This window comes from Lates calcarifer, linkage group LG3 (assembly GCF_001640805.2).
Source record: "Lates calcarifer isolate ASB-BC8 linkage group LG3, TLL_Latcal_v3, whole genome shotgun sequence".
NCBI classification, from domain to species: Eukaryota; Metazoa; Chordata; class Actinopteri; family Centropomidae; genus Lates; species Lates calcarifer.
In genome coordinates, this window is record NC_066835.1 from 32,940 (window position 1) to 47,236 (window position 14,297).

A 14,297-nucleotide genomic window follows, 5' to 3' on the forward strand; every position below is an offset into this window, starting at 1 on the left:
ACAGTTCATACAGTATATTCATCACATGTGTAGGATAGCTATAGATACAGATATACACCAGTACAAGTCAACCCTGTTCCTGCATTTGGTCACAAGTTCTCATCAACACCACTCCCTGTGTCTTCTCTTCAATACTCCTGGTAAACAATCTTTCTACAGCCTGATGCATTTGTGGCAGTCTTCTGTAAATATATCCAGGCCCCCAGTATTCACTGCATCCAGGAGAGACATCTGATCACGTGGATGGTGGTCATAAACCTTTTACCTCCATGAGGAGAATCCATCTGTCTCTTTGTGTCTGGACAAGTCCATGTCTGCTGAGAAAAACTCATTCAAAAGATTTGCTCTATTTCTTATTTTTTAGATGTACATGTAGCAGAATGTGTTTTAATTTACAGTCATTTTGTGTTAGGTTAGATTAAGAACAGAAAATTCTGAGTTTTTAAAGTTTGGAATGTAAGCATGTGCAAAATGGACTGTTTTTGTGGTGACTGAGTGTGACAATGAATTACATTTGAATAGTCATTGAATGCATCGTGTGCCAAAGCCATGAGAAATGTGTATCCAATGTTAAAAAAAACTACATAAACAATACAAACTTCTGTTTTTTGTTTGTTTAGTTTTTTTTTTTCTTTTTAAACAGTGTATTGAGGAAATACATTCATACATTCATCTATTACTGCATTCTATTATCTGTAGACAGTGTTATGGCTTGGGCCAGACAGAACTTCCCCCAAAGTAGTAACACCAACAACCTCTACATATCAAATGCTTCAGGTTTCACAGTGGATTTTTAATGTTCATGTGAGAGAGACAACTGATCTTGATTCATTAAATCTCCATTGTTTCTTGCTCGATTAGAAATACAGTACGTACATCCTCAACACTTTCATCTCATTAAAACTAACACGACTTATCTGATTTAATTTGGGAATACTCAAAGGTCCATGTTTACATCACACTAAACATATCTACATTTTCTAAATATGTTGTTTTTTATACTCCCCAGTATCCTTATATTTACTGGAGTTTCAATCACACTGAGCATTTAGTATTCAGTCTGCAAGAATTATATCATGAATTCATTCAAATATCAATTGAATTCCATATGTGACAGATCATATTCTCTAAAGTCATTTGCAAAAAGAAGCCAAGCCATAACACCTTGAAATATTTGTACATGGTACCTTAAAGTTACATTTCATGCCATTATCTTCCATCAGCATTTACTCTGGTGAGTTAAACATAATCATAACAATCAGAAATTATGATCATGACAGCAAAACCCAAATTGTGATATACTGTGGTTTACCTTTCATCAGAATCAATCAGAGCAAATTTTTACTCCAAACAGCATTCAACATTCCAGCACCACACAGGCCTGAACCTTCTTAAAGAGAGACACTGAGCCAGCATGGAGACACTCAGAGAAAAAAACAAAACTGATGACAAGGTACAGAGGAGTGATAAAAGAGTTTAAAACATTTATTATGCATACTGTCAGGAGTCCTGGAAATGAACTTAAATATGGTTTGTTTGCAGACTGAAGTTTCATTTTTGAGATACTGTCATTATTTATCATCCATGATGTAGCAGAACATAATGCAGTACTTTGTAATATTTACAGACATGGATTCGATTTATATTGGTAATCTGTTAGAGCTTTCATTTTACAACATGTATAGTACAACCACGTCAGCCTTCACCACCAGAAGTCATACAAGTCCCATGTAATGTCACAGGGTATGTGGCACTCCATAACACTTCACATCAGCAGGTACCACAACAACAGGTTACAAAAAAATAATAATTTACAACTCCTAAAAACCACAGATTTATTTACTTCAACAAGCTGTGTTTTTTATTTGTAGTTTTCCTATTCTGAAATCATTCCAAATAACATTTTTACATTTGAAATACAGTGACAGCTAGTGTTAGTGCAGTAAATAAGATGAGAAATTAATAGATGTGGCAAATAAAGGAATCTCCAATGTTAAATTGCTCCCCTACACCACCACCATCCTACATCCTCCCCTTCATCTCAGTTTAAACGTTTTTCAGCTATTTTACAGAAAAAGGCTCGATCAGATCAGATGAGTATGGTTTCCACACTGATCAGCCCTCTGCATAAATTTACTCTGCTGACCTGAATGAAGTGATCAGCCTCTTCTTGCTCTTTTCATGATTCCAAGCAGGTGCTTGCAGGTGAGAGGGGGCAGGGCAAAATATAGTAGTGACATATTGGTTGTGTGGAGTCAAATCACTTGGAAGCTTCCCAGATGATGACACCAAGTATGACGAGCACGATGGAACAAACCATAGCAAGGATGCACATCTTCTTCCGGGACTTTTGCTGTGATGAAGCAGCAGAGATGGGAAGGTTATTGGCAGGGACTTCACTGACTGACAGCACTGACAGAGTGACAGCTGCAGACTCACCTGGTAGTAGCTGGCTCTCTGGAGCTGCTCTGTTCCTCGTTCTACATGAACTTCAGCATTTTCCACATTTGCCTCGATGCTATCTGCAGGGCAGAACACACAAAAAGGTAAGCTGGGACCTGATGAAGTCACAAAATTCTTGCAGTGGAAACTATTCAGGTTTGCAGCATCCACAATAAAACAGACAGTTCATCTCTCGTGTCCTAGCAAAACAACTTCTCATTTAAAAAAGGAGAAAAACTATCTGAAAGGATCACTCACCTTTCAAGCACTAAAAAGTACCATGTTTACATTCTGTATTATTATACATACAGAACTTACCACAACGCCTGTGATAGTGGTCAGGGCATTTATATAGATCATTTCAATAGGTCTTTATTTGTGACAGGCTAAAGTAGAGGCAGACCATTATCGCCATCAAAATAAGAAATGAATACAACATATTATTTTGTTGTTCCTGCTATTTGCTGTTGATTCAAACTCAAAACGTCCTCTATGTTTACTTGTTGCTGTTAATTCATCAAAATGTGAACTTCCACAGGCTCTGGAGTGAGGAATCTCACACTACTGACATAAATTGTGTTATAGTAAATACTCATAAATATCCATAAAATACAACCGAGAAACTGTTTATGGATTTTTAAAAAAGACAGACATGTACCTGTAATATTCCTGCAAACTTGTAATGTAACCTGTAATATTATATTTCCATACCATACTCTGGCGTATATACAGTCATATTGCTATACAGTTCACACAGAGTCTTTTCGGATTCCTTTCAACTCAGTCAGGCTGGATGAGGAGCACTGGTACACAGCCACTTCCAGGTCTCCCCGGAGATGCTTAATTGGGTTCAGGTATGGACTCCAGGATGTCAGACTTTTCCCAAAGTCACTCCTGTGTTTTTTGGCAGTATGCCTCAGGTTACTGTCTTGCTGAAATGTAAACCTTCCCCCAGTCAGAGATCCTAAGCACTCTGAAAAAGGTTTTGACTAGTCTCCTAGTTCCTGCTGCAGAAAAACACCCCCACAGGATGATGATACCACTACTGTATTTGACAGTATAAATGAGATGTTGCTCAGTGTTTCCTCCATACACACCACTTGGAACTGTGACCAAATATTCCCATTATTTCATCTTAGTTACATCAGACCAGATGATCTTTCTTCTCATGGTCTGACAGTCGTTCAGGTGCATTTTGGGAGTCAATGTGCCTTTTTGTGAGGGCTGGCTTCTGGCCAGTCAATCATAAAGGTCTGACCGGTGGTGTGCACTGATGGTGCGCTGATGGTTGTCCTTTTGTAAGGCTCTCCCATCTCCACCGAGGAACTTGGGATCTCACTCAGTACCACTGGCTTCTTGGTTACCTGCCTGACCAAGGCACTTTGTCCCCAGTGACTCAATATAGCTGGGTGGTCTGATGCAGGAAGAGAGTTGGTGGTTCCAAAATCTCATCAGAATGATGGAGCTCCCTGCTTCCTGGCACTTTCAATGTGCAGAAATTTTCTTGTATCTTTCCCCAGGTCTGGACCTTAACAGAATCCTGTCTCGAAGGTCTACAGACAGTTCTGTTCATCTCATTGTTTGGTTTTTACTCGGACATACACCATCAAGCTGAGAGCAGTTTAATTAAGCACTGGTGCACTCTGCACTGCACAACATTTCAAGGATCACTGATAGAAGTAGAATGCACCAGGGCTCAGTTACAAGCATCATAACAAACGGTCTGAATATGTACATGAGATATTTGAGTCTTATTTTGAATAAATTTACAACACATTTCAATTTTTGTTTTCCAATTCTGGAGTATATCTGTAGACTGATGGGCAACAAAAATAACCAAATGAAACTTTAAAAGGGTCTAAAAACTTTGCATTAGCACTGTACTGCTGTGGTAGACTCGCTGCTGTTAATATGTGGGTAATGAATAAAAATATGAGGACCAGCTGTTCTGATGTGCGTTGTCCACTGGTGATGCTTTTTGAACTTTACAGATCCACAGAGTGCTATGAATAACAACCCCAGTACTACTCACCAATCATTTCTCCCTGATCGTGGATCATCACTGCCAGATCCTTGAAGATCTGGTTCACATCCATGATGTCAGACTGAAACAACCAGACAGACAGACAGATAGACTCAGCTGTGGCAGTTGTGTGTGGTCCCTTGGCATGACAATAGATTTTAGCAGAGGTCAACAACCATGATGGGGGCCCAGTGGTCTACTGTGTCCTGGTATGTGTTAATATTAGAAAAAATGAACAAAGACTGACCTCCAGCTGTCTGATGTTGGTTTCTCTCTCCTTGATGAGCTCTAGGTCCTCCTCCGTGATGGCCACTTCCTCTGCCTGGGTGGTCATCTGACCCCAGTCCTCTTGGCTTTATACAAACAGGACAACAATTAAAAACATGTAAAGAGTTGGACTAATGTGTGTCAGCACAGACTTTAACTGTTACAGCAGGATACTGAACACAACTAAAAACCAATATGTGCCAATAAACTAAGCCTGATGCTCCTTTCTGCTGTGTTTATTGTATGTTGTTTTCTCATGTTTTTTTTTGTTGTTGTGTACTTTGAGTTGTGAATGTGAATGTATGAAACAACTTCTAAAACAAATTTTACTACATAACTGCAAAATAAGGCAAATGTCTCTAATTATTCTTTGACACTCTTTAACACGTGTAGTCTGTAATATTGTTTATCTGCTTAAGTGATGGCTTTTTTATATGGAAGATTTAAAATCATGCTACAAGATAGAGTGAAATACATGATGCATTGCTTGTTACAGGCATAATTGAATGGAAAACATTTGTTAAAAACACTAATGTTTTTGTTTTCAACAGCTGAATGAATTGTTGAATTGTTAATTTATATTGAACCTTCAAAGTCACATTAAAATGAAAGACATGTAAGAGAAAGAGTTGGATTGCATCTCAGTGTTGTCCAGGGGCAGGTGAAAGCAAGTTTTCTTTTTTCTTTTGAGTTGGAAATGGACTATCTGTACCAGAAAATGGCAAAAAAGTCCAATCATAGCTTTGTTTGATTTGTTTTTATTGTGGCATTTAAAATGTTTGACATTTTTGGCAGTCAAACACATATACTATTGTTCTATGTTAATTTGAAATTAGAAACTACTTCACTGACACCAATGGGATCTGTGAGGGAAATATCAACTGCATTAGAAAAAGAGTTATTTTCTGTTAACTATAAATCAATGACAGTCACTTACTTATCAAAGGAAACAAGCTTTTCATCCCGAGAACTGTCCTCTGTCTGAAAGAGAAGGAAAAACTCACTGTTGCCAAAGTCAAGACAGCAAAACACAGATTCACCAGACATGACTCACTTTAATCTGATGTTTCATCACTACTATCTCAATAACACAGTTAGGCAATTTCTTTATGTGCCATACAGGGGTGTGGAACCATCCCTGACTCCTACTTACTGATAGGCGGGATCCAGCCCTCGCTCTGGCTACTGACTCCTTTTCCCTCTCTGCTGCACGCCGCTGGACTGCTTGGAAGTTGTTGAGAGCTGCTGAGAAATCATTCATCAGCCGGTCCCGCTGGATCTTTTGCTGCCTCTGGACACCACAGAGCAGAGAGAGAGAGATACAGGATAAGACCAGCTGGAAAGTCAAGAATTTATGGTGATAAAGATGATAAAACATCTGAAATTACCTGATGTTTTATCATGCCAAAATAATTAACCAAATTGATCATATCAATCAAATCAGTCTTCAGGTCAAATACCTACATACCTGCATACACACTGCTGGTCAGTCAGAGACTGTGGTGGAAAGAATTCAAACCACTGACATATTTTTGTTTTTTCCTGTTCCAAAAACTTTCTGTTCCTCAGTTCATACTTTGATTATGAAAATAAACAATGGGCTGAAACAAAAATGTACCTTTAAGAGAGCTTTGTCTCTTATACCTGCAACAGCTGTAAGAGACTTTTAGGTCAGTCTAGGAATAGACTATTAACTATACAGGAAAAACCAACACCACATTCATTTCAGAATTTGAGGTTATCGGTTAAGGGAACTTAAGAAAGAGAGAATAATCAACAGGTTTGTTCTCTGGTTTTTGTTTCCTTTTCGTTGTTTTATTTCACTCAGCTACTCCATATATTACTGTCTTTTTGTTTCTTTGCTGCTGTGGGTGTTGGTCAGCCAGTCTTGTTTGTTTGCTCCACTAACATTACCTAGTCTCAGGACAGTGGGTAAAAAAACAAAACACTTCAACTTGCAAAGCTAATTACAGATTAATTAAATCCAAAATGCAACCAAAGGCTTGGCTTTTGTGAAGACGAACTCTGAGCTTTCTATAGTATTGTGCACTGTTTACATCCAGTGTGTCCTTGCAATTGAGCTATACCTTTTTTGAATTATAAATCTAATGTTCCACTTTTATTACAAAAATTGACTTTTGGCACTTGAATAAATTCAGAATCATTGAAGAATCGCAAATCCCAAATATGAGCCTTAAGAAATAACAAAGACAATGGACTAACTAATGACTAAATGACTAATGGAGTAAATGACCAATATGAATAATCAATCAACAGGTGGGAATCTCATTGACTGAATATTTATTTAATTCATTAGTTCATTTTTTAGTTTTCAATTCTTTACATGTCATTTTTTCTGTGAGTATTTTTCATCTTTATTTTCTTTTGGAGCTAAACATATTTGATACCTTAAGAATAAATGATTGCTCATTCTGAAATTGAAATTTTACTTGTCCTCTATTGCAGTCAAGGATTATTATAAAAAAAAAAAAAAAAAAAAAAAAAAAAACAACCCTAGCACCTTGTCAAAAATAAAGGCAGTAAGGTGTGGCTGCTGATGGGCCAAGACTCACTTTGATTGCAATTTATTGGCTGTTGGTCATAACTACTGGTTGCTCTCAGCTGATTTTCAAATGAGATTTACTTATTTTCTGCTGTTACACAACAACAGTAGATGAGCCATGACGGCAGTCTGTGGTTAAATTTTACTGGTGAATTTGGGGAGTGTTAGTGAGCTTTTCACCTACTTGAGTGTTAACTAAACACCAACTTCACACGCAAGGTGAAATTCCAACTAGTGTGGCTGACAACATGGTCAGTGGGGCAACTTGGGCAACCTCTCAGCTATTGGAAAATCATAGAAAAAGAGTGATTTGGGTTTCAGGGAGGGAAACATGCTGAACACCAGTGACATTAAGTGTGTCTTTATTGGTGCTGAGTGCAGGTGCTGGAGTGACACCCACCATACTCAGTGTATGCTAATGATGTATTAACAAATGTAGACTGACACTTACTTGCTCTGAGGGTGATGAGGGCAAAGGGATGGATCCCAGCTCTTTCAGGTGCTTGTTGGTTTCTTTTGCCAGTTGGTTAGTATAGTGTTGCATCTGCTGCCTGCAGAAACACCAGAAGTTTAGAATGACAAAAGACTGCTATTCAATCCAATGAGTGGGTTTTTCTACAACCAACGCTTCAGACTGCCCATCATTCTGCACTATAAAGTATACCTTTCTAGTACATGTGACAATACAGTGTTGTGGTGCATGTGTTATTTAAGTGATGACCTAAAACTATTTTGATATGCTTTCTGGATGACAATATGCACTTTTAAGGACTCAGAGACTCAGTGTTCAAAAAGGCAAATTTTCATTTTGGACAAGAAATACTGGAGTAGAACAGATCTCAGACAGTAGCAACTGTTCATAACAGATCAAGGTGACGAACCAAAAGTGACAGAGCGTGTCTGTGTGTTTGAAAGAAACAGTATGGGAGATCTTTTAGCTTAGGTTGATACATACAGACGATCCTGGAGTTCACTGGTGTCCTGTCTGGTCCCCAGCTGGTTCACCATGCTCTTGATCTGAGCAGCTGTCATGGGAAGAAGACACAGTGCTAAGTCTCAGTCTTGTAATGGAAGATATCATATGCATAGATAGAACACAAGAAAAACTCCTACAGGCCTCATAAATCTGACAGGAGATGACCCCAAACGCCTATTTAAACACACACAGTGTAACAGTGGCTCTGCTGCTGATGACAGGGAAGCTAGTCCTGATCAAACACAGCACTAGCAGCTCTCCGGCAAGTTTGTTTATTATCATTATTAACAAAATGTCAATCCCCATCGCTGACTATGTGGACTTGGACTTGAACAGACAGCCTCTGTGTCTTGGATCAAAAACTATGATTCCTGTCTTGTCTTTGTTCAGCTGCAGGAAGTTTTGTGACATCCATAGTTTAATGTCCTTCAAGCAGGTGAACAGCAAATTTAATGTGGTAATGTTATCAGGACACAGTGAGAGACACAGCTGGATATTATCAGCATAATTATAACTGATTGTGTGTTTGCTGATGAGAGAGCAAAGTGGAAGCACATACAAATTTAAGAGCAGAAGTCCAAGAATGGAACCTTGTTCGACTCCATACAGCATGTCAAATCAATTAGAGCTGAATCACCATAAGATCATTGTGAAGGTCCAGAGCAAAGATCTGACCCACTGTAGTACTGTGTCAGACCGGCCAACACAGCTCTTAGGTCTTTTAATTAAAATGTTATGCTTGATTAAGGGTAATTATCAAATTAATCAGTAGCTGCTTCAAGTAAAAGGGGCAAGATTGTTCATTTCAATTGGGGTCTAATAACACAAGTCTGTAGGAAAAGTATGAAGGAAAAAATCCATTCTGGACGGAGCAATTAACAACAGTAAGCATTAACAGACAAGTGAAAACATTTTGTCACTGAACATTGTTCAGCAATATAGAATTAAAATACAAATTAAGAGAACTACTGTGAAGCACAGCAACATGTGGAAACACACTGCTATGACAAGTTTTGGAAATGTTCTAATTCATTCCCCGATCACTAACCATAATGATTTTATCTGTGGCCACAGTCATGGTTGGAGACAACTATTTTAAGTAAGGGGCGGAACAATTAATCAAATGTGCCTTATCCTCTCACTAATACATACAAACAGCACGTGAAGGTCATGATACATGGCTCGGTTTCTGTTTTGTTGGAAAATACAAAGATCAGGCTCTATGGTAACATTTTTAAAGGATAATTTCACATTTTTCCAAGTCAGCTAACACATTTCTAAAATAATTATGATGTAAGTTCAGCTGACGTTAATCTACCAACATCAGCAGTCTTACTTAGACAAATCAATTAGATAATGTTCAAAGTTGCAGTATTCCCAGTGAGATACCAACTTAATTTTATTAAGTCTCATATTAGCTTCAGCCTAAATTTGGAATTCATTTTTGCAAGGAACAAGTACTATGGATTTTGTCCCCCATAACTTATATCAATCAGTGATCTACACTTTCATTGTTCATGTGGACATGTATTAAGGAAAATGTGAATCTATCTTTTATCACTGAAAACATCTGATAAAATAACCTTGAAATCCTGAACTTGATTTAATAGTTCAGTGGGTTTTCAGGCATGAAGACTGAATTTACATGTCCACCCCCAGACTTGGAGACCGAGCCCTCGCAGACTATGGATCATATGTACCGTCACATGTTCAGTGAACGCATCACCTCTATGAGTCCACGGGGCTACAAGATGTAACTTCTGTTGTTTCCACTAATAAAAATGCAAGTTTTGACTGTGTAGCTGATTAGTGTTTTTCTAAACTGATTGTTCACAGCACTGATATTGACAATATTTTTTAACATGTGCAGGGCCTGCAGCTTTACACAGAGCAGAGATACATATAGAGAGACTGACAAGAGGTGGTCGGAATTTTCCATGAGCCAATCGCAGCTGATATTGTGCTAGAGGCAAGGTACCCTAATCACCAGTCTATCACAGGGCTGACATATAGACAAACATCCATTCACTCTCACATTCATGTCTACAGGCAATTTAGAGTCACCAATTAACCTAATTAACCCAAGGGCTGAATGAACAGAACAACTATGCAAAGAGCTTTCTACCTCTTTGGGAAGAAAGGATATCACACTGGCCATAATATAACACATTTTTTTCATGAAACTTAGGTTTTTAAAAAATAGGGTTATTTCAGGACTCTACAATTATGTGTTCATTCATTACAACAGATATTCTATTTGAATGGAGCAAGTACCAGTGTAACTACAGTATTTGCTGCATTATGGGTTATTTGTAACCTTATTATGTGGCTAAGCTCTTGGGTGTTTCTGAGTCCTTCTATAGTGATTATTTCAGGGTTAATCAGACTCATAAGAGTTTCATTAGTCCAGTTTAACCTAAATAAGTTTCTGAAGGCTGGTGTAACATGTTCTGCTGCAACAGAGGAGATTAATTTATGATGAGTAAAAACAAGTTCATAGCACCTCTTAATGTTTTAACTGCAGAAATAAACAAGTGAAAAATCTGTTTAACAGCCAACAATTACATCTGTCACTGATGATGAGCTCAAAGACTGAAGTCTGAAAAATGTTAACTGTCTGATAAAATAATTATATGAGAGGAATGAGAGTGAGAGAGGAATCGACTCGCTTCAGTAACTCAGTCAGCTGACAAAAGTGTGAAGGATTATTTCAGGGCATAGCGCTCACTCAGTGAGCATATTTGCTTTGCTATTCTTCTTGCTAGTATCTCAGTGTGCTGTGAAAAACAACAATCTGTGCTGTTGTGCAGACAGCCATTGGCACCCACTGATTGACTCATGATTAAGTCTTTAAGTTTGCAAGTGTAGGGAAGTAAAGACATTCACATTCAGAATAAACATCTTGGTGGCCTGCAGTAACTGAGTGTAACAGATTTCTGGCATAAAAGCAAATATGTGATAAAATATGTAAGCTAAGAAAGCATTCAAATGACAAAAATGTTGACAAAAAATCTGTCATATTAGACTTGTAGAGAACTAAATCCTCAAAAATGTAGCTATCATAAATATTTCCTCTATTGCCCAGCACAACAGGGTATCACATTAACAATATGACCAACAGTGAACTGAACTGAACAAAAATCCTTGTGAAGAGACAGGGCTGTGGTCAGCCACAATCAATCAACTTATTACTTTTAAAACCTGGTAAAATCCTGCATTGATAGTGAAAATTCCACTCTACCTATAAAATTTAAAGGTTTAGTGCAGTGAGACACTGTGCAGGCTGACACAGCATTCTCCAGGATCACCCCTGAATCAGTTAGTGAGTGAGTGAATTTATTTGGTTACGGACATGGTCTTGCTCACAGCGTAGCAAAATGAGGTACTGCTACAGCAGTGAAGCAGCGGAGCACTTACTGTTCTGTGTGATCTTCTGAATGTTGGAGCTGCATGTTTGTATGAGAGTATTGAAGTCCCGTGGGACAGGGCGGTAGCTCTCTGCTTTTCCGTATGACATGTCTGCCAAAATTTGTTTTAGCCTTTGGAGTTAAACTTTATCTGTAGACAAACAGAGGAAAGTTTTCTTTTAAATACAACTCACTCAAATGTATTTCTTGACAATAACAATGTTTGCTATAGAATTTTAAAAGGCAAGACAACAACAGTGCTAATATGGGCTCAAAACTGACCAGTTGTACAAAGAGCATTAGTCCAGAAGATGTTAACTAAATGACATCCTAACAAAGAAACTAGGGAGAAACGTTAACCAATTAACATTAGGATTTCAAATCGTTTTTTACGAAATGGCAGAATAGCTTAGTCACTCTTGCTACGTGTGATATAGTCCGCTTACAGTTCCAAAATAATGAAGATTAGATTGTTTTATTGACGGGAGAGATAAACCTATGGTTATCTAAGTAACTCGGTCCGATTAACGACCGTTAGCTTGCTAACAAGTTAGCCCTCCTATCGTCGAATCATTCAAACTCATAAATTCAGTGATACATAAGACAGTTTCTGTTAGTTGAACCATAATGCCAATGTATTGGTAACTTGGTTTGCATACACACTTAAGGTCTACGTATTAAGCCAGTTAGCTCAACTCTATCTTCCCGTGTTTAGCTACGAAAAGTTACGGGAGGGTGCACAAAATTAATCTATGTTCAGCTGTTAGCTGTTTGGCTAACTGACGTTAACCTGTCAGCTTTCAATTGTTTAGGATAAACGGGCTCTTCTGAAATGGCTAACCCTATTCTTCGCCAATTAAGGCTTAGAGAAACTATATATTGACGATAAGACTAAAGCGTTTATTTAAAAAACAGTGTAATACTTGCTTATTAGGCTGTCTCAAATGAACACATAGGCGTAATGTTTTCCGTTCTGCCGTCGAGATACTGCCCTTCCTGATCTGTGACGTTATCGCGTAACGTCACACGCGTTGGTTGAGATGAGCCCAGGCCTGCGCAGAAAGATGACCGGTGATCGCACAGCGCAGAAACTGTTCTCCACTGACTGCAGTATTGTGTTTCTTCAGTAGAGGGGGCTGTAGTTTCAGGAGTGCTGTGGAAGGTCTGCATTTTTAGGACCTTAGCTGGTCGAAAAAAAAACAAGAAAAACAGAAATAATACACTAAAGAGATTTACTTAACCGGTATAATATTGTATGTGGTCATGGTAACCACTCATTCAAGCTTGTATAGTTTACTGAATTTTCTCTTTCATTGTTTTTAGCCTTACCTGCTTTCTCCTGTGCCCTAGTTTGCCTGCCTGTTTGCTGCCTACTCCTGCTGGGGAAGCCTGCCTGCGTTCTGTGAAGCCTCTTTGCCTTGTCTCCCTGTTTCCCCCTAGATTCCCCTCCTCAGACGCAAGCCATTGTCCAGGGCTTCATCCCTCATCTCCCTCAGCCTCCATCCATTGATCTCTGTCTTTTTCACTAAACATTCCCTGTTTCCCTGCTACCTTGGTGTGGGTGTGTTCTGAGTCTGATTTGGGGTCCATTCTAGCCTTCCTTCCTGATATCAATCAGTTTTACTACTTTGTGGGTGGCAGAATTGTTCAGTGGTTACCACTGTTACCTCACAGAGAGAACCCCAGGTCAGCTGCAGCTTTCCTGTGTGGAGTTTGCATGTTCTCCTTGTGCCTGTGTGGGTTCTCTCCAGGTACTCCAGCTTCCTCCCACTGTCCAAAGACATGTAGGATTAACTGGTGACTCTAAATTACCTGTAGCTGTGAATGTGAGTGTGAATGGTTGTTTGTCTCTATACATCAGTCCTGTGATTAGCTCCAGCTCCCCTGCAATCCTTAAGAATAACTGGTATAGATAATGAATGGATGGGTAATTTCCCTATTTTGTGTTCTGTCTGTAGGTTCAAGCTCGGTTGAGATCAGCCAAAAAAATCTGAAATTTTAATTTGCCTAAGTGAGTTTTCTGTTGCATTTCAATACTTCCACATGTCCAAACAATTATCCTATTACAAAAATACATTCACCTATTTTCAGAGTTCACTGTCAATGACAGATGGCAGTCATAGCTATTGGACCAAACCATATCAAATTCATCCTTTCTTCTTCAAATAATGTACAACATTTCATTTTGAAATCTTTTCTTTGAGGGTGGCTACCCCAGCAGAATGATTTTAGACATGTGACAGCCACATTGCCTTGCTGATTCCTCAAAAGTTTCAAATCATCGAAGTATGACTGGCATTCCTGTAAAAAGATAAGATCAGAAAAAAAATCCACAAAGTCACATAAACCTTGTGTGTTACTAGACACTAACATTAACCATTAAAATACTCAGAGACTGCTGAGAATGTCAACTGAATAATTAACGACTCTTACATCATATCCATTAACCTGTGTAATAATGAAAGTCCTTTAAATGTTGTTGCTTGTACCAATATGGATGTTGTCTTATGTATACTCCTTTAACATACAATTCATCTCATAATTTCAGACAGGGGAAAAATAATTAAGAGTTGAATAAGAACAGTACACAACAACGACTGTAACAGCATAAACGTGTCT

General features: G+C 38.4%; 1 protein-coding gene across 2 annotated transcripts; it reads right to left on the reverse strand.

Annotated features, from left to right (window-relative positions):
- Positions 1 to 1,464: 1,464 nt before the first annotated feature.
- stx12 (syntaxin 12) lies at positions 1,465 to 12,746 on the reverse strand. 2 transcript variants are annotated; one of them, XM_018695248.2, is made up of 10 exons: positions 12,606 to 12,746; positions 11,689 to 11,829; positions 8,251 to 8,320; positions 7,747 to 7,846; positions 5,886 to 6,023; positions 5,670 to 5,713; positions 4,713 to 4,818; positions 4,475 to 4,547; positions 2,440 to 2,522; positions 1,465 to 2,353 (listed from the first exon to the last, which is right to left on the reverse strand). In XM_018695248.2, the coding sequence occupies exons 2-10, from the start codon at positions 11,786 to 11,788 to the stop codon at positions 2,261 to 2,263; spliced, it is 807 nt and encodes a 268-aa protein (XP_018550764.1). In that variant the 5' UTR covers positions 11,789 to 11,829; positions 12,606 to 12,746; the 3' UTR covers positions 1,465 to 2,260. The 2 variants fall into 2 exon arrangements, with proteins under 2 accessions (XP_018550764.1, XP_018550765.1); XM_018695249.2 differs by having other exon boundaries at positions 12,602 to 12,714.
- Between the last annotated feature and the right edge of the window lie 1,551 nt (positions 12,747 to 14,297).

What these genes read in the sequence shown, in the direction of transcription:
- stx12 (XM_018695248.2), bottom strand. Translation starts at nt 11,788, where the DNA reads ATGTCATACGGAAAAGCAGAGAGCTACCGCCCTGTCCCACGGGACTTC. An exon ending in GGGCTGGATCCCGCCTATCA is followed by an intron (nt 5,714 to 5,885) that starts GTAAGTAGGAGT and finishes CTTCTCTTTCAG; the next exon opens with ACAGAGGACAGTTCTCGGGA. An exon ending in AGAGAGCCAGCTACTACCAG is followed by an intron (nt 2,354 to 2,439) that starts GTGAGTCTGCAG and finishes GCTTCATCACAG; the next exon opens with CAAAAGTCCCGGAAGAAGAT.